This window comes from Lonchura striata, chromosome 1A (genome assembly GCF_050655825.1).
Source record: "Lonchura striata isolate lonStrDom1 chromosome 1A, ASM5065582v1, whole genome shotgun sequence".
NCBI classification, from domain to species: Eukaryota; Metazoa; Chordata; class Aves; order Passeriformes; family Estrildidae; genus Lonchura; species Lonchura striata.
The window spans coordinates 3,066,106-3,093,339 of NC_140741.1; the positions used below are offsets into that span (position 1 = coordinate 3,066,106).

Genomic DNA, 27,234 nt, shown 5'->3' on the forward strand with positions numbered 1-27,234 from the left:
ATACTGGAAGCAGGAATGAAATAAGAAAACGAACTGCAACAGCAAAAATATTAATAACCAAAGGTATAAGGCAAAAAAACGATTCACACAGAAAAACTGTGACAAAATAGCAGCTGGCTCTTCTCCTCCACACCACTCTGGATGGGTCACTGAAAGATCTTTGCACTTCCCTTGTATGATGCTGCTCTCAAGGTGTGACTAAATACATTTATTTCCTGGAAACAGTAGATTTGATGACTAAGAAATTAGTTTTCACTCCTGTTCTAACTCTTCTATACTCCTCCCAACATTGTCTTCATCAGTTTGAGAGGTTATTGCCAATTCAACAGTTCTGAGACCGCAGGCTTGGCCAGGTCTGGAGAAGGGTCTAGCTGAAAGTAACTCTCAGAGAGAAAGCAGCAACTACTGAAATAAGATCAAGCCCTAACAGTCAAGTAATACATGTAATAATCTCTAGCCTATGACAGATCACAAGCAATGTTAACACAGCTGAATTTGCCAATCTGGGAGCAAACTGATCCAAAAGAATGACAACAGTTACAATCTGCAGTCACACTAAAAGAATCTCCCTAAAGAAATTCCACAGAGAACAAAGCACATTGATCCTACGGTGGGATCTGAAGAAGCAAAATTTCTGTTACTTTGCATCACAGAACAGAGGCCTTAGGGTAAGAAAGAGGCATGCAGCTCTTTTACTGCATTAAAACATAATTCTCTTGTGCTCTGCTCTCTTCTGGCTCCAAAGATGTAATAAATTGGTTTAAGAAAGCTACTGGACACTCCAGAACACACTCCGGCAGGTTTTTGATCCAAAGGCTGCTGAACTTGGGGAAGATGGGAATCAGCAGGCTCTACACTTTAACATGCAATGCTCAACCCCAAGGATGTGTGGAGACAGCCATGTTAAGAAAAATGAAAGGTTTTGCATTAAAAATATTCAGTGTGTATTTCAGCTATGGTTAATGCAGACAACATCATTAATGCTGCCCCAGCACCAATGATCCCCTCACTTAGTATTAAACCCTCCTTTTATCTTCACAAATACACCGAAAACCCAAAGCTCTTGTAATCCCAGGTGCACTGCAAACTTTTCACTGCAAGATTTTCAGCAAGATTATCTCAGTTGCCATGCACTTTGTATTGGGATGACTGGCCCACGTGCACCAGCTGTCACAGGCTGCCTGGGGAAAAACTGGCTTTCCATGGACAGGCACCACTGGCACATCAGTCAGGACCAGCTCCTAACACACAGATCACCACTCTCATGAGGAAAAAAGCACCATCAAGAGTCCTTCAAAATAGGAATAATACAGGACTGATGTAGTCATGTTAACAATGGACAACGCAGCTAAGAAGAGGCTTTTTATTAAAGCCTATTATTTGGCTTAGTGAAAATAATAGCTTAACTGCTGCTAAGCCTCTTTCCTACCTGTAAAGCATATTATTTCAAGTATTTCTAGATGTGAAATAAGGGCTTTATTATCTTGGAGTATGAAAAATAAAGTACAAGATGAGAGGAAATCACAATGTTTCTTGATTTTTTTATATTTGAATCACAAGGACTTAGAAAATATCTTGTACAATAGCTATGAATACCATTTTCCTGAAATATTTGATTGCAAGAAAAGCAAATAGCAGTTTCAAATAATTCAGACATCAAATGTAGCACCCTTAAATGAAAATCTCCTTAGAGCCCTCACTTTAACATTTATTTCAAAGTTATTTTCTAAAAAATGTTTGCTCTACTTTTCTAAAGAATTCTGCAGTTTATAATTCTCATTTCAGACAGTTATTATAATGCTATACTCACCGTGTTGACTCTCCAGCCAGCTTGGCTGCCAGAAGAGTTTCTCCCATCTCCTGGGAAAAGGCAGTGGAATCACCTTCTATTTACAGAGCCACAGAAGTGGCCTCACCTGTGTGAATGATGGCGAGAGAAACAGGTGGCAGATTGTGCAGCAGACCTTATCTTAATTATCCCTAATTCAAACAGAGTGTGTTCACAGTGTAGCTGATTATTGAGATGGACAAATGCAATGGCTGCAAACTGAGCAAAGCAAATACCAGACTTTCTTCCTGGCTGGTGTTTGAAGAGCAATGGAAAGATCCAGTTTCATAAATATACATTATATAAACTCTCTCAAATTTTGCATTTATCTGATAGCAAGGAAAAAGTTACTCTTTGGAGTAGGGTGGTTGTGATAGGGGAAATGCCTGGAATCCTATTAAGTGACCCTGGAAAACTCCTTATTTCTTATTGAAAGAACATTTTACAAATAGCCTTTCCCTTCAGCACTGCAAGTGCCCTACTTAAAATAAATAAAAGTTGACAGATAAAGCAATGAAAAAAGCTACACTTCTGGACGAAAATGTGCAAACAGTGGAGAAAATGTTTAGTTAAATAAAAAATGTATTTTAATAAAGAAGACCTTTTTATTTTCCTGCTTCTTACATTTCAACATGATATCTGAAAAATGCACTTTTTATGATTGGCTTTTCGCAAATATTAAATTCAATACTATACGTATTATACTATATTGATTAGAAGTGCTGTATTAACATTTTAATAGTATGTTAAATGTAGTTTTGTAGTTAAAATAGAAACCATGTATGTGGAGTTTTCTTTAAAAGAATGAGATACTCGTTCTTGACTCTTTGCAAATATTAAAATGAATATTATATGTGTAATGTTAGTTATGCTGTATTAATTCTCTTAAGTATTGTGTTAAATATAGCTCTAGGTTATAACATAATGCTAATATAGAAACTATGATGTAAGATTTTTTTTTTTTACTAGCTCAAGAAAAGGGAGAAGATAATTAAGAAACTCTTTGCAGAGATAACAGCGACAGGGCACATAAAGAGGTACTGGCTCCTTACTGGAAAAAACATTTTTCCACCTTCTCTCCCTCTTTATGGAACCACCAGGATTAAGGGGAAGAAGCTGACAAAAAGCAGAAAAAATTCTTAATTTGCAAAGAATTTATACATAATGTATGAGATATATGAATATGCAACAGGCTGTTACTTGTAAGGGTTATTCCTCTGTTCACAAGGCATGGTTTTGGCAGCTCAGTGCCCAAAAACATCCAGACATCCTTAATGCTTTGTTTTTAATTGTCTCGTAGCGTTCTAATCCTCATTGTCCAAATTTTTATTATTCTGATTTTATTACTATTTTCAATAACTATTTTATGACTTTATAAAAGATTTTATAAAAACAAGTGATCAGAGTTTTTCCACAAAAAATGATGAATTACAGAATTCAGAACCAGAGGCTATTTGATAAAAATGTATGTGAAAAACGCCAATCACTTGGTTTTTAAAAATTTTTAAAGTTTAATAATAATAAAATGGTTATAAATATAGTAATACAATTAAAGTAATAAAAGTTTAGAGTTAGGACAATTACAAGACAATAAAAGGCAAAGAATTATGGATGTCTGGATGCTCTCAGACACTAAGTCATGAAAAGCATGACTTGTGAATAAAGGAATAACCTCAAAACAATACACTTGTTGCATATTCATACATCTTTATGGTTATGCATACATTCTATTTTAAACAAGAAACTCTGTCTGTTGTATGTTGTTTCCTTTAATCTCCGTGGTGTTTTCGAGTCTGAGCAAGGCCTGAAGAAATTCGCTTCTTCTGATGAGAAAACAATAGATTTATCTTCTCTTGGACGATTTAGGTGTTCCTCGAATCGAGTATCTCATCCCTAAAAAAACCAAAAAACAACTTCCCCCACATACATAGTGTCTATTTTAACGTTCTGTTGGAACCTAAAACTACATTTAACACACTACGTAAGGGAATTAATACAGCTTAACTTTCTAACATTACACATATAATATTCATTGTAACTTCTGTGAAAATCCAATTATAAAACATTTTTTCACAATGATTAATTATAGAATCCAGAACCAGGGAATATTTGATAAAAATGTATAAATAGGCGAGGAACTTTTTTTATCAGCATGTGCGTGGGGGCGGAAATGTCTGCGGGCAGCCACCAAACTGTATGACTATTTTACACAAAAGGCTGCTGGCCGAGGACGCACCGGTACCTCGCCAGCACGAAAAGGCGGCACTCAAAGACGCAGTTAAAAGCAGAGAATGAAGATTTCCTTCTAACATCCGATTTCTCCCGGCGGCCCCGGCAGGACCTGCGCAGAGCGCGGCCGGCGGCGGAAGCCACACGCGCCTCGGCGGCGCCCCCCGCGGCCGCCGGCGGTACTGCAGCGGCCGGCCGCGGCGGGCGCACGCGCGGTGCGCGGGCCGGCGGCGGGCGCGGCCTTCCCGCTCAGGGCCGCGGCGGCAGCAGCGGCGGCGAGCCCCGCGTGTGCCGGCGGCACCGAGCGGCCGGGCCGGCGGCACCGGGCCGTGCAGCCTCTGCGGACACCCCGCCTCCCGCGGGAGAGCCCCGAGCGAGCGAGTGAGTGGCGCGGGGGTCGCTGCGGTCCGGAAGGCGCGGAGCGCTGCGCGGTGCGGCGAGCGGGCGGGGCGCGGCCGGCACGGGGCGAGCGGCGCCGGGAGCCGCAGCGGAACGGCGGATCCGCGGTGGCTTCCGCTTCCTCCCGCCGGGCCCGCAGCCGGCTCCGGGATCCCGGGACCCGCACGGACACCGGCCCCGCCGGCTCCGGGCCTCGCTGCCCGGGTGACCGCCGAGCCTGGCTAGAGAGCGGTAAACAGGCTATGAAGCTGCTGGGTGTTGTTATCTCTGCAGGTCAGCAGCGCGGCTGCGCTGCGTTGTTTTTAAACGTGTTCAGAAATGTTTTTGAGCGTGATTGGTAATCGAAGAGGAGTCAGGGTGGATATCGGGAAAGGTTGTTCCCGCAGAGCGTGTTGGCACTGCCCAGGCTCCCCAGGGAATGGGCACTGCCCAAGGCTGCCAGAGCTCCGGGAGCGTTTGGACAACACTCAGGGATGCACAGGGTGGGATTGTTGGGGTGTCTGTGCGGGGCCAGGGGCTGGGCTCAGTGATCCTTGTGGGTCCCTCCCAACTCGGGATATTCCGTGATTATTCGATACGTTTCTCAAAATACTTCTATGTCAGCCTGTTCAGAACACGTGCTCCGAAAGCTTCATGAAGTTTGTGAACACCAACCAGATGTAGGTTTGTGCTGGTTCTTGTTTCACGGGATAGAATTCACTTCAAGTTCTCTGTTAGAGTCACGTTAGATCCTCTACAATGCTTTTAAAGAGAAACTGTGCAAACACCAGTGGGTGCAGAGAATCTGGAGCTTACATAGACAAGGTTTTCTCTCTTTTGGCGGGGGACAGGCTCTGTAGTTAATGTGCTCTTTCAATAATTCAAATATTTAATGTAATAATGAAACTAATATATTTAAATTATATTATAGTATATAGTATATTATATATAATATGAATTATATTATAGTATATTATATACTAATATAATATAGTATACTATAGTATATTATAGTATAATATATAGTATATATACATAATATGAATATACGCAGCATATATATACAGAATACCTTTATTTATTATAACTTAAAAATTAAAATGTATTACATAATTTAACACATTCTATATAAAAATTATATAATGAAACAATAATTTAAATAAAGGTGACTTTAAAATAACTTGTTTTTAGCTTTTCAGTGGGTTAGATTGAAATGATCTCCCAGGGGTTATCAGGCAAGGATGTCTACTTTCAGGACAGAGTGGATCAGGGCATTTAAATATGTATACACAAGCCAATCTTTGTCCCTCTACTTCCAGAAGCTCTAGTAACTTGACCTTATTTGTGATATATGTCAGACAAAATTTAGGACTTGGATGTATCATCTCCCAAGACTGCTGTCCTTCTGGATTTGCTGCTCTAAAATGTTTCAATATATAAACAAGATGCCTTGTAACAATATATTGTTACAATTTCTGGCTCTGAAATTCAGCTATTTGTGGTTTTTTTTTTTTTTTTTTTTTTTTTTTTTGTCTTTTTTTTCTGGGCAGGTCTTAATCACAAACCCAAGGGGGTTTTGGAAGAGTTTTAATTTTTGTGCTTGTTTGAGATTTAAATTGCAACAAAACTACATATTTCCTTTGGTAAGTTTACACACATTTAGTATCAGAAGATATAACCATAGTTAGTGAAATACATCTTTTTTCACATAAAATTCCTGTACAGTGATTGCTTGCCCGGTTTTTTAGACTGAATCCAGCTACCATGTTTTCTTTTTCTGGTTTTGTACACAGCTCATAAGTTATACGTTAGTAAAATGGGACTGAGAACAGTTACAGACATTCCTTCTGCAAAGCTGATTTTGCTTTACATCACAGAGATAACCAGCAAAATCATGATTTCTTTGCTTACAGTAATTGCTGTAAAATCCATGGCATGACTTATGTGTCCTTTGTAGGAAAGCCAATCTCATTTATTTAATTTTTTTTTCAAATTAGTAATGGACAACCAGTCCAATTTTTTAAAGGAGAGCATTGTCTTCGGTCTTAACCAAGCTCTCTGCTCAGCTGATTCAGTGGGTCCTCATTAGTATTTATTTCAGATGTTATAAAGCAACTCCCTTTTTTCTTGCTGCTTACATAGGTATCCTGAGGTGGCAATGTGGAGTGGAATATGGAATGTTTTAACCACAGCTTTGGGGTTTTTGTAGCCCTTCAGAATACGAGTATATGAGTTATGGTTCCGAAAGGAATTTTTCCATCTGCCAAATAATATTTATCCCATAACTGCACTGTACATTTCTGTTGTTCTTTAAGATTGAATATGGCTGATCACCACAACTTGAATCTCAAGTGCTGTTGGCTGTTTTTGCCACAACACTTGGTTTTCAGTTGTCATTCCAATCTTGACTTGCTTCTATATGAACTGCAGTTCCTGTTTTTTTGTTCTAAGAATACAAATTGAAGATCACTGCCACTTAGAATTTAATTTCTGTGCAATTCTTTCTAGGATTTTTTGTTTCTCCCCAACAAGTGTGGAAAAATGGCAAAGAGAATTGCTGAAAAGGAACTGACTGACCGAAACTGGGACCAAGAGGATGAAGCTGAAGAGGTAAAATACAAATTAGTTCCCCGCTAGTAGCTGTTTACATTTGTTGTGTATCTTGTGCATAAAACCTACAGTAGAACTGGTTAAAAGTTTAGCAATTAAAGATAATTTTATAGAAGTGGATTTTTAAAAAATTATTTCTATAAAGCTTCCAGTTATGCAGACCATATAGCAAAACAGCTTTTAAGAGTAAAAATTTCGTCAGTGGTTCTGGAGAAAGGAACTTAATATTTTTAGAGGGAACCCCAGGCTTGTTAAAATGCTTTTGGACTCTTTAAAAGCAGATTTGATTTCTGGAGATAAATGCTCTGTATGCCTCCAGTATATTTTTTGAGGGTCAGTAATAGCTGATTTTAGAGCTATGTTAATTTTAGCTGAATTTCTCCACACAGCCGGAGGAATTAGGCAAATAGTTGAGTGGTATGTTTCACCTAATTGTAAAAAGACATTTTCACCTTTAATGTCTCATACTTCCCTTATGGCTCATATTTAAACAAACTGGTTTAGTTTTTGTCCAACTAAAAGTATTAAACGCTTAGGCCTGTAAATGTAAAAAAGAAAACTAACTCTTCCAGGAATTTGAATATAAGAAAACTTAATTTCCTCATTTGTTGCAGGGTGGTACTGAGCCATTAGCTGTCTTTGCTAGTGTTTGAACTACAGCAGGCTGCTGGAGGTTGCCTTAGAGCCCACATCTCCATATAACTGTTCCAAACTGTGGATTACTGACAGATTCCCTTCAGCAGAGAGATCTTAGAGCTGTGTTTTAAAAAAGCAAAACAAAACTTACATTATTTGTTTTAATAAAATGGAAATAGCACAAAGAGAAATGTAGTGCAGAACCAGAAAGAGTTTTCCAAGTATCAACTCACCTGCAGGTAGCTGGTAAGCCGATGACAGTGCTGCATTTTAACTTCTCCCCTTGTTTGTTTGGTAGCAGTGTTAGAGTTGTGTTCAAAACCTGATCTTGGCCATCCCTTCATGTTGTGTATTTTGAATATTCCACTAATGATTCCATAACTTCCTCTTCAAGGTGGGAACATTCTCTGTGGCAAGTGAAGAGGTCCTGAAGAACAGAGCTATTAAAAAAGCAAAGCGCCGAAATGTTGGGTCAGAGGTAATGTAGTCACTGAGCATGAGTGCTGGGCTTTTACTCAGTTACAAAACACAACACCACACTCAGGGTTTTACTTCCTTGGGTTTGTAGTGATGCTGAGTAAAGTTATCATTTTGACTCACCGGGTCATATGTGCACATGAACTTTGGCTTTACTGTTCCATGCTAAGAATAAGACTAAGGCAAAAAAAGGGTAATACTAGTTTGACTAGGTGAGCAGGGTGTTCTTGCATATTTGTGAAGTAAAAATAAAGAGTGTTTCAGGCACAGTGTTTTATGCAAATGGGTAAAACAACGTTTTTACTGCTTTACTTGCATTTTTTGTAGAGATGGAAGTATGGAAATGCAAAGTTATTAGTTATCCATACTGGAGGGCTGGGGGATGTCTCAGAAGCTATGTTAGTAAATACCCAAATACTAAGCTGCTCTGAGAATGAGAAACGTGTATTTTGTTAAGAATGCTGCTACTTTTTTTTTCTCCCTCCCTGTCAAGAGCTTTAGTGCTATCTACTCTTTGCACTAGCGAATTGAAAATTGAAAGGAAGCTGGCCTTTGTTACAGGTTTAGTCCCTGTGAAAGCCTTATCCCAGTCCAGCCAAATTGTTGTCCTTTCAGGAATCCTTGAGAAATGCTTTGTTGTGTATATTTTTTTCCCAGACATCCTTTGAACAGGGTATGCATCATGTTAGAAATAGGCTTGGAGCTTTATGTGTTACACAGATTGCTTTAGGACTTGGTGGGACTAGGCACAGTTAGGAGCTAGAGAGCCTTCTCCTATGCTTTTGATTTTCCTTCTTCAGTCCAAGCACTGTAAATGAGGAAGCTGTTTTAGCTCACTAATGCCTTGAGTAGTTTTAGCCACAAATGTGGTAGAGGATACAGTTAAATAAAGGATTGTATTGAAAGGAGGTGATACAAAACATAAATACAACTTGAGCAGGAGAGATTCAGGGGCAAATGGAATAGGAAAAATAGAACAGGCTGAGAAAGGGGATCAGATGGGTTGTAGAAGTAGTCAGGAGACTGGAAGCAGGCTGTTAGAGCTGGTAGAAGGGCTGGTATACTTCAGCTCCAGCTGACAGCTAGCTAAGGACCATGCAGCCCCTCACTTTTCCTCCTAGTGGGATGAGGAGGAGAATGGAAAAAAGGGTGAAAGCCTGGGTTGAGATAAGGACAGTTTAGTGATTGAAATATAATGATCATGATGATAAGGGAACCAAAAAAAGGGAAAGAAATAAACCCAGAAAAAGCAGTGATGCTCAGGATAGTTGCTCACTACCCACTGACCTCATCCCATGCCCAAGCAGCAATCAGCTGCTCCCAGCCACCGCCCCTCCCAGTTTCCGTGCTGGCCATGACATTCTGTGTTCAGGTCACTGTCCTGGCCATGCTCCCTCTCAACCCCTTCTGTCCTGCTTGCTGGCAGAGCATGAGACATTGATAAGCCCTTGATTGCAGTGAGCACTGCTCAGCACCAACTAAAACATCCTTGTGTTATCAACATTCTTCTCGCCCTGAATTCAAACCACACCACTGTACCAGCTACTAGGGAGAAAATTAACTCTATCCCAACCAAAACCAGGACAACAGGCTGGACAAAATCTAAAATGCAGAAGAGATGACAGGACAGCTAAAGTTGTGTAAGAAACTTTGTGAAATATTTACAGAAAGGTAAACTTGCTGATGTTCCTACATGGAGTAAGCAGAATGCTTCAGTGAAAAAGACAGCAGTTTAACTGGAATATTCAGAGAGAAAGGTGGGACTGATCAGAGAGAAACATAATAAAAATGCTTACCTAGGAATGTGAAGCAGAGGACTGTGCTGGAGACCCATAACCACAAGGTCAGATACTGGAATGGACAAGCTTTGCCATTTCTTCAAAAGCAGATGAAACTCAGAAGCAGTTCTCATCTGATGGTTTTCCAGAGACACTGAAAGTTCACTTTGAGTGGTAAAAGTTCATGACCTCCAAAGGCCTTAAAATTGCAGTTCTTTATTTGCATGTTAATTGTACTTTGTCTTTTAGAAACACGTAAGAAACTATACCATAAAATAATACGGTTGCAAAGACAGTGATTAGAACTGGGTAATGAAAAGTTTGCAGATACAGATATTTTGTGGTCAAGTACGGTTTGTCTTTGCATCTTCCATCAGTCACATTGGAGTATTTTGGGTAAATCAGAAGAGGTTTCACAGGTGTTTCCAGAGTGATGAGTGGATTAAAGTATTGGGCTCTTGACTGCCATTGTAAATGCTCAAAGTTGTTGAAAATAAACCTGAAATTACATAATCCTGTGTAGTTAAAGAAAACAAGATACTGTGAATGTCTAATAGGCAGTCAAACACATCCACAGCTCTGAGCAACTTCCATGTATCCACATCCTAGATCCAGTTTATTTTCATACCAAACATCTGAGTCTGTTAAAAACAGAAGCACTGTGTGTCATAAGGAAGCTGTTAATTTTGTTTGCGTAGCTGACACAGTAATGCATGGAATGACATGCTGAACTAGGGAAAAACAAACCAAGGATATCAACAATATTAAGTGGGGACAGGATTTGCATGGAGAAGATGTATGTAACTGTCTCTCTTTTTTTTTTCTCCCCAGTCTGAAAGTGGAGGAGCTTTTAAAGGGTTTAAAGGCTTTGTATTGCCTTCTGGGAAAGGAGGAGGTGGCTTCAGTGGATTCGGGAATGGTGCAGGAATAAAGCCTTTGGAAGGGCTGTCTAATGGAAGCAGTAGTGTCTCTAGTACTCCTCCTTTCAGCAGTTTGAAGAGCACCTCTGAAACACAATCAGCATTTGGTAAGTTTTAAATAAGCATACATATTTATCAACACCTTCAGTCATAAAACTTGTAGGGTTATTTTAGCAGTGAAAAAACAAATTTAGACCATGTTGTAGTAGTGTTTTAAGGTTTTGAGACTATCTACCTCTTTGTAACATTTCTTATTATTTTGGAGTGCTGGAGGGACAAGTTTTCACATGCAATTTAAAGAGGTGGCAACTAAATTAATATTTCTAATACTGGAGGTAAACGTTTTCTAGGCACAGATGGAAATGGAAGGCACTCGCATAAGGCAGTCTGTAAAAGGCATAAAGCATCTGGTAACATGTCCCAATTTAAATTTAAACAAAAAAATACATGCTGCATAGCTAAAGTCTTCATCTTTTCTTCTTGTACATCTGGTGTTGCAGACAGTCTTACAAGAATCTTACCTGTTACAGTTATACCTACATTTTAAGACATTTGAAATACTTTGGCATGCTGAGCTGTCATGCTTTGGAATTCCCTGAGGAATATTAGTTCTGTCCCTTTGTGCTGGACATGCAGAAATGTTAACCCTGCCACCACAGAATTTTGGAGTCACCATGCCATAGAACAGAAATTTGAACTTTAGTGTGACTTGGATTTCAATTTATTCAGAGCTTGAATAAATTAAGAGAAACTGAAATATTCAATGAGAATTTTTCTAGTTTGCTTTTTAGGGATTTTTATACAGAAATGCTCAAAGGCTTGTAAAATTATGGGCTAGTGCACTCAGGATGTTTTAAAGCACAAATGGCAAGAGATGACTTTTTTGATGTAATAAGTGTTACAGCTTACTGAAATTGTTAGATTTTTGTAAGATTTTGAAGGTTTTGGCAATATTTAAAACATGTATTTTTTTAATGTTCTGTACAAGATGTCTTTGGATTTTTTAAAAATACTCCAGTGTGCTCCATCTACTTTGCCTATCCCTAAGTTACTTGTCTAAATGAAAACTTAGGTCTGCTCACTGGCACGGGAGTACCTGGTGCACAGTGAGGTGACCCAAAAGGAGGAGCTCAGCCGAGTAAGGATGAGTGATTTGATTAAGAAATATTGTGCATATTTAGCTTTTAAGAGAGCTGTGCTTTCTGGGTAAAAAAACCAGGTTCTACGCCACATTTCTCACTAGGTCAGCAAAATATCTATGTTGTTTTGTTATTTTTTAAAACCAGAGCTTATTAACCAAATGAGTTAAGTTGGATATCAGGGCTGCCAGAGCTCCGGGAGCGTTTGGACAGCGCTCAGGGATGCACAGGGTGGGATTGTCGGGGTGTCCTGGGCAAGAGACCAGCAGCTGGACTCAGTAATGCCGGTGGGTCCCTCCCGCTCAGGATATTACATAATCTGTGTTTTTTCTTGTGACAGGATCCCCAGTGTCAAACGGTCCCGGCGCTGCCGTGTTTGCCGAGAAGAAGGCCGTCAGCCCGACAGCCAACGGCGGCAGCCAGCCCTGCCCGGCCGGCGCGGCGCGCGGCGCCGGCTCCTACCACAGGCAGCTGGCTGCCCTCAACTGCTCCGTGCGCGACTGGATCGTGAAGCACGTCAACTCCAACCCCCTGTGCGACCTCAGCCCCATCTTCAGGGACTACGAGCGCTATCTGGCCAGCATCGAGCAGCAGCACGGCGGCAGCACCGACAGCAGCCCCGAGAACGAAAGCAGCAAGACCCCCGGCCCGCAGGCTGCTCCTGTCTTCGGGAGCTCCAAGCTCCAGCAAGGCTCCACCTTCTTGTTTAACAAAACTGAGGATACCCCGGACAAAAAACCCGAAGCTTCGTCAGAAAAAAGAGACCCGTTGTTAGGAGCTACGTCAGCCGTCTCATTTAATTTTGGCAAGAGTGTTGACAGTCCTGTTTTGTGTTCCCTTGGCTCAGGAGCACTTAGTGGTTTCTCATTTTCTCCTGGGAATTCAGGTTTGTTTGGAAAAGATGCAAACCAGGCCAAGTCTGTCACTGCAGCATCCACCAGTTTATTGGAAGCTCAGACAGACAGTGGCAATAGTGATGACAAAGGTAAATTCTATGTATTTCTATTTATAGTTATTTTAATGGTCAGCTTTTATAGTTTATTTCTATTTATAGTTATTTTAATGGTCAGCTTTTGTTATAGTTATTTTAATGGTCACTGAATGTATGTGACTTAATATTGCATTTTTTTTAGTATTCTTAAGTTCACTAAGGTGATGGCATGGTGTAGTGTCTGAGGAGGTTTAGGGTGGATATCAGGGAAAGGTTCTTCCCCCAGAGGGTGTCGGGCACTGCCCAGGCTCCCCAGGTAATGGTCAGGTCCCAAGGCTGCCAGAGCTCCGGGAGCATTTGGACAGCGCTCTCAGGGATGCACAGGGTGGGATTGTCGGGGTGTCTCTGCGGGGCCAGGGGCTGGGCTCAGTGATCCTGTTGGGTCCTTTCCAACTCAGGAAATTCTATATTCTGTGATCATCATCATTCTTAAATTTGAAAGTACAGAATTACACCCCTAATCGTGAGAACCCAGCCTTATGTAAGCAACACCAAAAGTATGTGCTTATCAAGACTTACGTACTGCTGTCAGGTTTGTACATAATATAATACAATATAATATACAATATAATCCTATATGTGAGGATAGCAATTGATGAAATTTAAAGCAGCTGGTATGTTTACCTTTGAGCCTGCTGGACTTCTCGATCCCACTGCTTTTCCTAGTAGGTTTATCAAGAGATCCCTGCAGTAAAAAGCATCAGATACAGAACAGTTTAGTCCATTTACTTAATAGATTGTAAGGAGGCCAACAAAGTTACATAGTACCTGACAGCTTTACTCTGGTCTGTCAGTCTATCAATAGGCTGATAGAAATCCCAGTAGCTGAGAGGCTAGAAAGGCATCATCTGCCACTCTCTTATCTGTCATTCTGCAACTAATTCCCATCCCCCTAATTAAACCTGGAAATTGGAAGTATTAATTGTGCTTTACTTGAACCCATTTGTGGAGCATACTCTTTGAAATGTGAAAACTCTTTCCGTTCAAACAGAAGCTTTTGGCTTACTAAGCTTTATATTGTTGGTGTCTGTTTGATATGGATTGGGTATTTTGATCCCACTTAAACTGAAGGGTAGGATGAGGTTGCTTTAAGAGCTGAATGAAAAGCAAGTAACACTTTTTTTTGTAGCTGAAGCTGCTGCAGAGTACACATGGGCTGAAAGGTGTTCTGGCTGTCACTGACCAGCCACATGTCCCTGCCAACCATGGTGGGCATAAGGGACTTCTGATAGAGTGCCAAAATCTGTGCTCACAACATTAACATATTAAAACTTTCTATTTAAAGGAGGAGAAGAGGAGGAAGAAGAGCCACCAAAAGTCATTGTTAATGAAATAAAAGAAGATGATGCTTTCTACTCAAAGAAGTAAGTGACTTTAACTCGGAAAATAAAATTAGTACCTGTGTATTGCTATTCTTCACCACTGCAGTGCATAACTAATGACATGGCCCTGACTTCCTAATAAATAAAACTTCTTATGAATCCACATAGAATATGAACTTGTAAGTTTTGCAGTTTTTCAAAGCATGTTCAGTAGCCCAAGTAATTGCATGTCTGCTTGACACGCAGCACAGAATTTGTCCTGCTACAAGAAGTCATTAGCTGTATCTGAAAAGTGTGTGCTACCTTATTAAAATGGCTTTAGGGCCATTAGAGCCTCAGTTAAAAATGTTTATAAATTGTACATTAAAGTCCTATTAAAACTTCAGAATGATACAGCCAGTTCTTACGGCTTCCTAATTAGTTTTTTTAAAATAGCCTACATTTATTGCTCCTCACAGGCCCTGAGTACAGGTTGCTGTACCTTCCCTGAAAGTAAGACGTTTATCATTTCATTTCTGAAAGAAATAATTCACTTTCTCTTTGATTTTTCAAGTCTGTTAGCACGTGAAACAAGGTCAAGTGTAATAAAGATTTAGGTTACTCACAGCCTGTTAAATCCTGATTACTGTTACTGTGAGTCAGATGGATACTGACTCACAGTAACAGTGTGTATCTGGGAGGTATCTTTTTATTTCATCTCTAGATGGCTGCACAAACAAAGACTTGGGTTTTATTTTTTTTTCTCCACAGGTGCAAACTGTTCTACAAAAAAGATAATGAATTTAAAGAAAAAGGTGTAGGAACATTACATTTAAAACCAGCAGGAAATGAAAAAACTCAACTCTTAGTACGAGCAGATACCAATTTGGGTAAGTACATTTATCCCTGTAACAAGTTTTGATGTCAGAATTCCTTGCTAAGCATTAGGATTTTTTTGGTCTTTTTTTACACAGCACTAACAGATACAATTAATGAAAATCTTTCTACTTTTCTTTCCTAAATCATTACAAACACTTGGATGCCTCTAGTGAGCATTACAAAAGAGAGCACACGAACCAGTGCAAGAAGTGAAAGGCTATGGTGTATGTTCGATCTGTTTTACCCTGGTTTGTTCAGATTAACATGTCTGTCTCTATCAGAACATTTTGCTTGTGCATATGAACTGCATCAGGTGGTCAGAAGAGTAACTTGGCATAAACTAAGCACTGTGACTGGATTCCTCATTTGCTGCTTCTCCCTTGTCCCCTTCCCTTTCTCCTGTGTCCCCCTACTATCATTTGATATTCAGGTTCCTCCATTTAAAAAAAGAGGACGCAGTATTTGCATAGATTTTCTCATTTCTAGTGAGGAAAGAAATCTGAGAAAAATGGCCATGAATAGATGCTTAGGAAAGAAGAAGACAAACGTACATGATGTTTGTGAATTGCCTTCCTTCCAAACACCACCCTAAATCTCTAGTTAGTATCTATACTAGCACTGTATTGCAGTAAAAGCTAGAAAATGGCTAATGATAATTTTTTCCCCTCCTCAAATGCAGGAAATATACTGTTGAATGTTCTAATTCCACCTAAGATGCCATGTACAAGAACCGGGAAAAACAATGTTCTTATAGTTTGTGTTCCTAACCCACCGATCGATGAGAAGAATCCAGCTGTTCCTGTCACTATGCTAATAAGAGTGAAAACAAGTGAGGATGCAGATGAGTTGCACAAAATCTTACTGGAGAAAAAGGAGGCTTAAATAAGTTGCAGTCCATCATTTGAGGAATTATTGCCAAACTGCTGCTGCTCTTTTTTTTCTTCCGTAACTTCACTTGAACATTTAATTCTTTACTCTGATATTAAGAACTGTTATAGGAATTCTGGAAAAATTATGTGAGGAAAAGCTAAACTAGCTAATAAAAGCTTTAATAGAACACAAGTGTTGGACTGTGCTCCCTCATTTTCAGTATCTAAATGCAGGATGTCTTCTGGATAAAGCACATGGATGTAAATCCAAGCATATGTTTTTAGCACCAGTCAACCAAATGGACAGAAATCTGAGTACAAGAACATGGTACCAGAGCTTCCTTACAGACTGTAATACAATGCAACCACCTCCTGTTTTGGGAAGGGAGGATGTTCGAGCTTACCTGTTGCAACTGTTTCTAGGCTGCAGATTTTTAATTGGGCTGTTGTATTCTGGTGAGACTGACTGTTTAGACTCAGTGACGTTACTGCACCGCACCAGTGAGGATCTCCCATCGTGCTGGGTCTGTTCCCTTGCAGACCTGTGTGCTTTCAGGACTCGGAGACTGCAGATATTGAAAAGAGAATTTGCTTGTGTAGTCTTGTTAACAGTAGTGGTTCCTCCAGGGGAACTGTCAGTTCTGTTCTTACTGTAGCAACAAGCAAATGATGTGCAATATAGTACAAGCAGACAACTGGAAGACAGTTTTACCTTGGACACACTGGCATCCCCTGGCTTCTGACAGGTCAGAGGCAAAGAAAGGGTTGCACTTCCACATGGTCCTTCCGAGGTGTTTGTCCTTAGTCCCAAAACCCAGCTGAGGCAGAGCTGGATGTGCTGCATTGCTCCTGCTGCTGGTACTTTACTGAAGAGAGCTCTTCCCACCAACAAACTTCAGGACTTGTAAAGACCTTTCTGTTGCCTGTTGCCCTTGCCAGGAGACACATGCACAAGGGTGCATGTCAGTATGTATTTTTCCATGTGATAAAATGCTATGCTGCACTGCATTAAGCAGCAGGGTGCAGCTTTGCCAGAAGCTTTCTGTTGCATGTGGGGAGCATGGGGTAATTTGTAAACTTAGTTTTCAGCTGTGATAAAATTAACCAGGTGGCAATAATTTGGAGATCAGAACATTCATTCTGGTCTTGGTTTTGCTCTCAACTTTGTCAAACTGTGTTTGGTGGTTTAATACTTTTTTTTTTCCAAATGTTTGCTGGAATCTCCTTCCCTAGTAACTTTTTCTACTTTGCTTCCAACTCTGGGATTGCTCCAAGAGCTTGATGATAATATGAAACTTGAACTGCTCTCAGATGTGTTGCACTGACCAGCTCTGGGAAGATGGAACAAACATGCTTTTTGCCTCTGGCTAATGTGACACAGAGGAAAAACCCCTTTCCTTAAACAAAGTCAGCGTGACACAATTCATACAGGGGACCTGGTAATCCAGCACAGTGGCATCCTGTGGGCAGGGAACAAATACCAACACCATTTGATGAGGTGCAGCACATCTCACCTGTACCCCTGCTCTGGGGGGGAGCTAAAGGCTGCCTCTAGGCCTAATTCACTGCACAATTCAGGTTATGGCCTTTTTCCCCCTCTTCATTAAAAGGAGGAAGATCATTATTTTATCTATAGCCCTGTTGACCAAAGTTGCAAAAGAAAGGCCTTCACTCACATTTCAGCCACGCAGAGTGTACAAGAATTGCATTTTTAACAGTGGAGTGTGAAGAGAGCTTAGATGCCATTTGAGATATTTGAAAAATAAACTGGTGCCTTTAGGGGTTTCTTTTTGCATCTGGCTAATTACTTAAACCATTTAAAGTCAGTGACATTGCTTTCCTCAAAATAAGATGCTTTTTTTAAAAACAAAAAAGTCTTGCTGCTACCTAAATTGGAGGTCCAAAGCTGACAGGGTGTGTCTAAATGTGTATGAATGAAAAACAGAATTCTGCCTAACAGTTTAGTCCAGGCTCTGCTCCAAGGGCTCAGTTAATTTTGCATTTGTCTTTTGACTGTAGTGTCTTAACCCTGTCTCTGTACAGAAAGTTTTATAGACAGTGCTCTGGTTGTACATTCCATAAAGAAAAGCCTTGTCTATAAAAGCTTGGCCTTTTCTTTGCTGACTTCCAAAAGCTCATGGATTTGGAACTGTTCCTTCATCCTTAGAAACGTGGACTAACAAACTGAACTTAACACTTCTTTCCTTATGCTTGCCTCTAAAGAGGGGCAGTTGTTAGGTTTTGCACACATGGATGTGGTCCAATTCTGACAATACGCCTCTGGCCAAGCAGAGGGCACAGAGTGAATGGAAAAATAAGTAGAAGAATAATAAATTGTGTTGGAAAGAATTAAACCTTACCCTAGTCATCGTAGCAAGTAACACCTGAATGCTGTGAATGTATTTCATCAGTAAAGCCAGGGGAAGGTAAAAAATTGGGATGTCACCTTGATTAGAATGTCAAATATATGCATAAACATAGAATTTTGAACATTTTACATGGGGAAAATTGCCTCTGAAAGGACAGGGAATCATTTCTCTGCAAATCAGATTTTAATCAACATGAATTCATGGTGATCATACCATTATGTGGACTATGAAGCAGGAAAAGATAGTCATACACTGACAAACTTGGTGCTCAGGTATAAAGCACAGCTTTTTCCAGCACTTTAGAAATTTTTGATGATGCTTCAGTTTCTATTTAAGGAATACTAAAATATAGAAATGCTGTAAAAGGCCAGAGATTGTTAAATAGAAATAAAGGCCTTAAATGAAAAAGCAAATTTCATGGAGACCACAGACATCAGTGTACTACTGCCTTCATAACAAACTGGCACATGCTATCCAAGAAAAGAATCTTGATCACAATTCCAACTCCAGGAGGGATTCCTGTGTCTTGGTTGGCAATGTGTTTAACAGCTGGATATCAGATACCTGATGTTAAAGATGCAAGTTTCTGTCCCAATTTGCATTAATGCCTTCATTGTTCCAGGTGTATGTAGATGTTGGAGTGTCTTATTCATTGCTCCTCCTCTAATTTTGCAGTTTCAGCTGGAAAAGAAACATCTCTGCTTCTTTTAATTATCAGAATAATTTCTAAGGGAGATTATTATAGTTGGCTTGAATTTTATTTTAAAATATTAAGTTGCAGTATGCAAGCTTTAATTTGGGAGGGCAACACTGTTCCTCTAAGCCCTTTTGGTTGATGGATGTGAAAGTTTATATTATATTTACAGTTCAAATGAACATACTGTAGAACATAAACCAATCAGGAGTTTTGCTGTGCTACTGAAACTGAAATTCAGCTCCCTTTGCAGCACTGTAACATTTAAACTCCCATTAAAGATTGACTTTCTGATGCCTTAACTTATTTGCATTTGATAAAATTTTGTAGCTGGTGCCTGTGTGCAGAAATTAACTGACGTTAAACAATTTAAAGTGGCATGAGCTAGTCTAAATCCAATGAAGATGCTGAATGTGATGATTTGTTAGTTGTTAGTAGATTTCAAAATGCTCTGAATTTTTCAGTGGATACTTAAGTTTTACATAACGTGTATGTTAATGTTTTCATGAGTTCTGATACACTGAGGACATGTACAAAAATCCATGGAAAATGTGAATAAATGAACGGAAGATTCATTTGTCTTGTGTGAATCACTTTGATTCTGAGTGTAAAAAATGGAGTAATAAAATGAATTGTACAGCCAGTTGCTTGCAGGTGAACTCCTGCCTGGAAAATTCTGCTACTAAAAGAAGCAATGTCCTGCCCTGCCCATTCCTCACTTGGAAACCTGGAGCCAGTTCAGGAGAATGTTTCCTCCTTGCAAGGCCAGTGAGCTGAGCAAGCTTGGAGCAAGGAGCTGGGGCTGCCTTGGAGGACAGAGGGAACACCCGAGCTCACATAGCAGTAGAGGGACTGGCAGAGAGACTGACCTCTAAAACCTCCACGTGAATATTAAAGGATTTAAAAACCACATCATCTAGGTCTACCTTACTGAATTTACTTGAGATCGTGCCTAGAGGCACTAACATAAAGTCAGGCCAAAGTGATTCTTTCCTTCTGCAAAGCTTCATTACAAGTTTCAGGAACAACAAACTTCTGAGAAGAGTACACAAGTAACTGCTGACATAGATGCCTGGTTTTCCTTTAATATCCAAAGTGTGATTTTACTATGTATAATCTGATCTTGATGATAAAGTTGTGTGCCAAGCAATATTAGGGTATTTCTTGGGAGGATCTCTCCAGGTTTGGCCTGGCAGGACACAACACTCCAGGACAAAAGAACATGAGCTAACTTAGCTGCCCAGAGCAGGGACACCACAGGGAAAGATGTACTGCCACACTGTTAATTCTGTATTTGTCTTTTAGTATGTTCAAGAAATTAATTCCATAAAGACAGGAAAGCTTTTCAAACATGTACATGGCAGTCTTGTTTTCCCTCAGCATTTGGATTAAAAACTAAACCCAAAACCAGCAAACCTTTTCCTGTCCAAACTTCTTGAATGACTAACCAAGCAAGGGAGGTTTATTGCCACCACTCATGAGGTTCTAGTGCTCTTTGCCTTTTCTAATGATTGAAATAATGTTTCTCCATTATGGCTGCTTCCAAAAACTTTCAACTTGAACCATTCAAGAAAAAAAAAAAAATCACAGTTTGTTTCAAAGCATTATTTTAGTACTTCCCAGCCAGCTAAGATTGCTGCCCAGTTGCATGAGCAGTCACAAAACAACACTGCCAACAATCAGCACAGATATCCATGTAAAGAACTGAGACATCCTGTTCTTCTTAGCTCTGTGTTTTATTTCTCCCCAATATCCCACATGTCTCCAAGCTATCACACATGGCTTAGGATAAAAGTTGTTACCTACCACATGGATTAATAAAACATCCTGGTCTGGGATTCTCTGAAATGAAATCATCAGCACATCAACTCATGGACATCGTTTGTAACATTGCACAAATCCATATTGAAATTCTTCCTGAATTAATCAGGAAGAAACCATAACAGCCACCAGTCCTCGCTATTATACAATTATACACTGCACAAATATAAATATTCATGACTACATAATCAAGTTCAAAACAAACCACTGATCATTTTAGAAGGGCTGTTCTAAAGGCAAGAATGAAAACCCTTCATAAACAAATTCAGGATTACACTGACTCTTACCTTCTTCCCCTTTATCCAATGTCAAGCAGTCAGGGACTGATCACTTCCACAGCAGAAGGAGTTGGGCTTTGCTCCAAGTGCAATCAGCATGAAGATCAATGAAGCCACTCTGCCACATGAATATCCATCTAGCAATGCCTACAAAAATGCAACAGAACACTGTTCCACCACTGGTGCCTCTCACCAGGAAGGAACACATCCCAACTCCAACACCACCAGGCAGGGTAGAGAGAAAACACCACTAACAGAGGACATGGTCGTTAAAGAGGTCTGTTTATTTGCTGCAGGGTCCAACACTTTCTTCACTGCTGCCATAAGCACAGTCAACTTGATTTTTGGTGCACAACATTCTCCTTGCTCTTTGTTCAAATGGCTCAGTACGGTGCCAGCACAATTTTCAACCCATCACCTTTTAAGCAACATCAATGATCGATGAGGCAAATAAAACCCAAACCATGCAACATGTGTTAGGCTGATAAAATTAGGCTGAGAATATTTATATATTTACATAGAGAACATTCAACATTGGAACCTGCTTGCAGACTTGTATTATCTTGACCAAGTATCCAAACAGCTACATTCTGGTGTAAAATACTCTTGTTTAAGGTTTTGTGTAAAAGCTACTTACTCCACAATGCCTTTAACTGGATAACCGTACCTGTTTTTGACACAGATTTTCTAAACACCAGCACCACACACTTGCAGTCATACCTTGCAGAATGTGTAAGGCATTTGCAGACATCTGATTGCTGTGACCACATGGAATCCACTTTCCAGAGCTTTCAGCCATGACCTTTGGAAACCATGAGAGTCTTTCAAATGCAAAGAGTGAATTCATATGATAGACACTGTTCATCCAAGAACTATAAACTTGTCATTTCTTGACACTGCTGCGTACAACACACATAGAATTTAAGACTAATAAATTATTTTCTTAAATAAAAATTTGTTCTTAAACCCCACTGAGTAACAACAGGGCTTAGGCACTTCTGAAGATTTTATCTTACATCGGTCTTTAATATGGAAGCTTCAGACTACAAAATACAGGACAAGAAATCATCTCGAAAAGGAACAATTAATGACTGGCTAGAAACAGGTCAATAGTCTAACAGTGTAGTCTATTTCCCTGGATTCCACATCCATACAGAATTTCAGTGATCAGATGGGATTCTGTACATGAGGGTCTGCTGGAAGAAATCTGTCTGCAGAGCCAAGGACTTCACTGTCTAAATAATGAACATACTTTGGGAAAAACGTATTACTGTGAAAAGCCACCTGTGCAAACAGTTCTCATTTCTGGAAAGCACACCATGTCCAGAAATAGAAAACTATAAAAATAGTAACAGCAATCCAGAACCCAACATGCCCAAGCCTTGTAAACAATGAAGACCAGAGAATAAAAAGAGAAGGAACAGAGACCAACACAGACTGGATTAGTCAAGACAGCTGAAGGACTCCTAGACTTTCTAAAAGCATCTTCTTTTAAAAGGAGATTTGGAATCAGCCTTGTCCTGGCTGGCAGTAAGAGAACATAACTTCACATATATGTGGTCCCTAAGGCAGAGCAATAATCAGCTAGCACAGAATAATTGATTTAAGAACTTTCTTAAAAAAAACCCAAAACAAAACAAAAAAACCCCCAACAACCCATAAAAACCCCCCAACCAACCAAAACAAAACAAAAAATCCCAAGCTTTTTATACTGGTTAAATCAATAGCAGTGAAAAACTTGTTATGGGTGAAAACTTGTTATGGGTGTATTTGACATCTATCAATATACAACATCTATGAAGAGCTCAAGTGGTAAGACTTGATCTACAGAGGGAGTGAATGGGCAGAAGGATGGAAGGAGTTAAGTGAGCAAAGAGGTATGGTGGAATTCCAAAAAGAAAGATAATGTTCTGCAAAGTTTCCCAAATTTGTTAACTGAGCTGCATCTTCAAACATCAGCATAACTAATGAAACACACTGTGCCCAACCATTATGACAATGACAGCCAAACAGCCTTCATGGCACTGCAGGACACACCAGCTCCATCTGCAGCAATTACTTCAGACAGGAGCTGAATCCAGTTTACTGCTTAGAAGCTACAGAATTAAACCCCCTCCAAATTAATAGGGTGAGAGGTTCTTACTAACATTCACTTTTCCTTTTTGATGTAGTGCAATAGCATGCTAAGGGTCCAGCTGTGCCATCCCTACCCAAAGAAAACATTGATCAAATCTCCTGTCAATCTGTCCACACAAGGACAACTTTCAGGGTTTGTTTAAAAGCAGAACAAAATGTGGAATTTGATAACAAAAAGTGGGAACCACTGGCTATACATAAGAAGTCCAAGACAGTTGTTTAAAGAAGGAATAACTGAGAAACTGGAACATCTTTGCTTCCAAAAAGCACTCTTGACATTCAGTAGACTTTTTGACCTCTATTTTCCATGGATGTCCATGAGGGCATACTTGTAGTCCTTTTCTGCTAGAAAAGGTGAGTCGTCAATGTACCTATAGCATATCCCACTAGCAAGATACAAGAAATAAATTCACTTTTTTTAAGGACATTACAGCCCTTCAAACACTAGACATCAAAATCCAAGCACATACATGTAACAAAGCAGATGATACCTCCTGAAACACAGAACTGTACCTTCCATAGCACTGCTTTTAAACTAATGCACTAGCTTAGAATCATTCCTCATTTGCTTTGAAATCTTACACAGCAAGATTTTCTCAGTCTTTCAAATCACACAAAGTTAAGCCACCTAAACATAATATACAACACCAAGGGAGCATTACAAATTCTTGTCCACAGAGAAGCGTTCAGGCCCCGAGGACTGAGGTCCTATCTGGATACACTTCCTTTTTACATTGTTCCTCTGGCTGCCTGCCTGACTGAAAGGTATCAATTGTCATGATTAGTACAAATGTGAGCCCTCTCTCCCTTCCCTCTGCAATGAACATTTGAAGGAAAACCAAGTACTGATTTGCCCAGTCCAGCAGTATGAAAGCACAAGGAGCACACTGAGAGGCTTGTTTGCTAGCTGAGAAGTGATTTAATTCTCAGCACGGGCAAAGAGAGAGCATTTGTACTGACTGATGCCAGGCACACTACCTGCAGGGATCTCAGGTACCCAACCCAGGCTGCCTGGCAAGCTCCTCGAGAGGGCACTTCAGCTGCTGTGTGAGGATTCCACCTCTCCCAGGCTCAGGGAGGAAGCCTGGGACAGCCAGGTTACATGGTGGAGACACCCTCCATCACACAGACCACAGGCAACATCCCGAGGCTGCAGCATGAAAAGTGGGTGTGCTGGTAATGACAAAGGGAACATTTTCCTAACATTTTCTTCCAACACATTTGAAGCCAACTGAAAACTGGTCAGCTGTCCCTGTCATACACTCATGCTGCCAGTGTAAGAAAGGCCACCGCATTGTGCTAAGGTGACAGCTTCCAGGCCCGGCCTCAAATACAGACAGACCTCCTTACCATGCTGGAGTCATCAGACTGGGCTGAAGGGCAAATTTGGTCTGCCTGTATGCTGAAGTGGAGCTATTTCCACAGAATCTAGCCTGAGGGAAAAAAGCAGTAAGTCCTATTGAGAGGTTAAGTCATTAGATGCTACTGTGAGAGTAACAACAAAGCACTTCGGAAAGACCAGGTACGAGGGAGACAAAGGTCCAGGCTCAGAGCACATGCCACAGCATCAGGTTTAGGTGCTCAGAGTCTGAAAAGTGACAAAAATGGCATCTTTGCTCTCCCTTTGTGCATGCACTGGCGTCTCACGTGGCCCAAGGGACACGCCACCCCTCCCACTGCTGTGCTGTCCTAAACAGAACCAAGTATCTACTGGCTCTCATCAAAATAGTCAGCCAGAGCACAGTAACCTCAGCATTCAATAATTTTGTTTTCCAGTGTCAAGGCCAGCAGTTTTGCTGTTTAGAGAGAACTGAACTTCATGTGTAAACATAAGGCTGTTTTCCTGAGAGCTCCTGACACACTATTTTCAGACCTCTCGCTATGCAATTTTTAGTCACTTTTCAGAACACAATCATGTTTCCATCTTTTGTATTTCAAGAAAGCTCTCTGTGCTTCAGCATCTAACAACCAAAGATGGTAAATCCGGGCAGGCTGCCTGACCAGAAAGCAGCTCCCATGCCCTCCTTGGCTACAAAGGGTACCACAAGGACGACTACAAACTCTCAAGTCCAGTGCATGCAGGAGGATGGGTTACTGGTAAGGTTTTAGGCCTTTGGAGACTGATTATAGTCTCCTGTTTTTCACTATAGACTCAAGCTTGTATTGACTCAACTGAGAGGAAGATAAGCAGCATTAGTACTGGAGATGAACCTCAGCTTTACTATAGCAGCACATTTTAGCCTTCTTTTCACTGGCTCATTTTCTTAGCCAGCTCTTGAGGATGAAAATGTTGCTGTTCTTTGGTAGATATGGAAATCTGTCAGCAGAGTTCACCTGTCCTAACACTGACACGAGAAAAATGGGAACATTTTCAGCCTCTTTTAAGCTCTGACCGGACCTGCTGCATGTGCTAAAACAGCAATGTATCTTTTTTCCTTTTCTTCCCTTAGCAGGAAGCTGCTCTCTCCCTGCTCCACTCCACACACACACACTCACAAATGGCTGATCAGACGAGGAGAGGGCATGGCCAGAGTCTATGGAGGGATGTCCAATAGCACACCATTATGAAATCCTCAGAATGTTTCTCCCAAAGAATATAAAGTTTAGCACATTCTGTACATATTGTTGGCTTCTTAGTTATAAAGTAAACACAGTAGCAAACTGTCCGTAAGGTGTTGACTCAGTTTCAACGCAGCCCCTTCTCATTTTATCTCGCTGAAAGTCCTCTTCCAGTCGGAAACACTCCAGTCGTGTGGGCATTCGGCGTGTGACAGCAGAGGAAGGAAGAAAGAGGCACTTTTGATCGGCTGGTATTCCTGGGCATCCCTTTTTCCTGCGGAGGTCTGTGCTCCTGACACTAGGTGGGAGTGTCAGCACGGAAACCGCTGCGGATAGGCACTTGGCAACAAGGCTCCGAGGCAGTGCCCTCTCTCTGCTATGTCATCAGGATTGGTTTCTGCCGCACTTCCAGGATGTCTGGGCATGGGAGAGAAACAAAGAGACACGGCCAGCTTAAGAGGCTCCTGAAAGCAGCCACAGTACCACAAGCATGAAGAACTGGAGACATCTAAAACATGGCTGTTAAAACCTGAGTTAACCAGGATGCAACTGGGAGGAACTGGAAGATGACAAACGGCAAATATATCCCATCATGTAAAGAGGAGAGCTGATCTAATATAATTTATACTGGGATGAAGCAAAATACATTCAGCAGGGAGTGGCAATATTTTCCAGGGAAAAAAGTGGCATTACCAAGAGATGCCAAGGGGTTTCCCATTCTTGCAAGGAGAAAGCCCCAAGTCCATTAGGGAGACTTCTCTGGGTACAAATAATTAAACTTTTTCCTTCATGCTGTAGCCCAAAGCCTACACTCCTGCAATCAAAAAGCGGCCATAAAAAAAAAAAAATCTTTTTGGCTCCTTAACTCCATATTGTCCAAGTGGGACAGAACATGAACCTTAAAACTTCTGCTGTAATCATGGGCATCTTTCTAAATATATGCAGTAAAGCAAACATGACTGGGCACTATGCAGAAACATCTGGAAACTGAGCTGTGATGTCCTTTTGAAGGCTACACAAAGAACAAGGAACACGGGAAAAGGGAGCACACAATGAAAAAGCTGGTCAAACTCAACTGCACAAAGAAGGTGACATGAGCAAAAAATGATCCCCAGCTCCACATGGCTCCAGCCAGACCTGTAAAGAATTAAACATAGTGGAGGGAGTCCGGTGAAGGGCCACAGAGATGACTGAGGAACTGGATCATCTGACATATGACAAGAAGGTGACAGAAGTGTGATTATCCAACATGGACAGAAAGGCCAAAGTGAAATCTTACCAATACACTCAAGATATTTTAAAAAGTACTTTGATCACTATCAAGTAGTACTTTGATATCTTA

General features: G+C 40.6%; 4 protein-coding genes across 10 annotated transcripts in view; 1 reads left to right on the forward strand and 3 right to left on the reverse strand.

The window, feature by feature from the left end:
• PHF21B (PHD finger protein 21B) overlaps nucleotides 1-6,367 on the reverse strand; it is a 160,433-nt gene extending 154,066 nt beyond the window's left edge. The window contains exons 1-2 of the mRNA XM_085569100.1: nucleotides 6,306-6,367; nucleotides 4,241-4,677 (exon numbers count right to left, since the gene is read on the reverse strand). Coding sequence (XP_085425226.1) covers nucleotides 4,241-4,677; nucleotides 6,306-6,367 — 499 coding nt within the window. The remainder of the gene's footprint in view (nucleotides 1-4,240; nucleotides 4,678-6,305) is intronic.
• Nucleotides 4,294-16,228, forward strand: NUP50 (nucleoporin 50). 2 transcript variants are annotated; one of them, XM_085570138.1, is made up of 9 exons: nucleotides 4,294-4,438; nucleotides 5,986-6,078; nucleotides 6,944-7,045; nucleotides 8,076-8,159; nucleotides 10,768-10,963; nucleotides 12,336-12,980; nucleotides 14,272-14,350; nucleotides 15,059-15,177; nucleotides 15,846-16,228. In XM_085570138.1, the coding sequence occupies exons 3-9, from the start codon at nucleotides 6,977-6,979 to the stop codon at nucleotides 16,046-16,048; spliced, it is 1,395 nt and encodes a 464-aa protein (XP_085426264.1). In that variant the 5' UTR covers nucleotides 4,294-4,438; nucleotides 5,986-6,078; nucleotides 6,944-6,976; the 3' UTR covers nucleotides 16,049-16,228. The 2 variants fall into 2 exon arrangements, with proteins under 2 accessions (XP_085426264.1, XP_021385587.1); XM_021529912.3 differs by lacking the exon at nucleotides 5,986-6,078.
• On the reverse strand, nucleotides 5,494-16,889 carry LOC116183141 (uncharacterized). 2 transcript variants are annotated; one of them, XM_085570150.1, is made up of 5 exons: nucleotides 16,748-16,889; nucleotides 16,440-16,601; nucleotides 13,611-13,671; nucleotides 9,955-10,435; nucleotides 5,494-8,121 (listed from the first exon to the last, which is right to left on the reverse strand). In XM_085570150.1, exons 1-4 carry the CDS (start codon nucleotides 16,762-16,764, stop codon nucleotides 10,415-10,417), a joined length of 261 nt encoding a protein of 86 aa, XP_085426276.1. In that variant the 5' UTR covers nucleotides 16,765-16,889; the 3' UTR covers nucleotides 5,494-8,121; nucleotides 9,955-10,414. The 2 variants fall into 2 exon arrangements, with proteins under 2 accessions (XP_085426276.1, XP_085426275.1); XM_085570149.1 differs by having other exon boundaries at nucleotides 9,955-10,451.
• A 4,571-nt stretch (nucleotides 16,890-21,460) lies between these two features.
• The window catches only part of KIAA0930 (KIAA0930 ortholog), a 74,502-nt gene continuing 68,728 nt past the window's right edge, over nucleotides 21,461-27,234 (reverse strand). For all 5 annotated transcript variants that reach the window (XM_085570144.1, XM_085570142.1, XM_085570141.1 and 2 more), the window contains one exon: nucleotides 21,461-26,309. In XM_085570144.1, coding sequence (XP_085426270.1) covers nucleotides 26,269-26,309 — 41 coding nt within the window. In that variant the 3' untranslated portion in view covers nucleotides 21,461-26,268. The remainder of the gene's footprint in view (nucleotides 26,310-27,234) is intronic.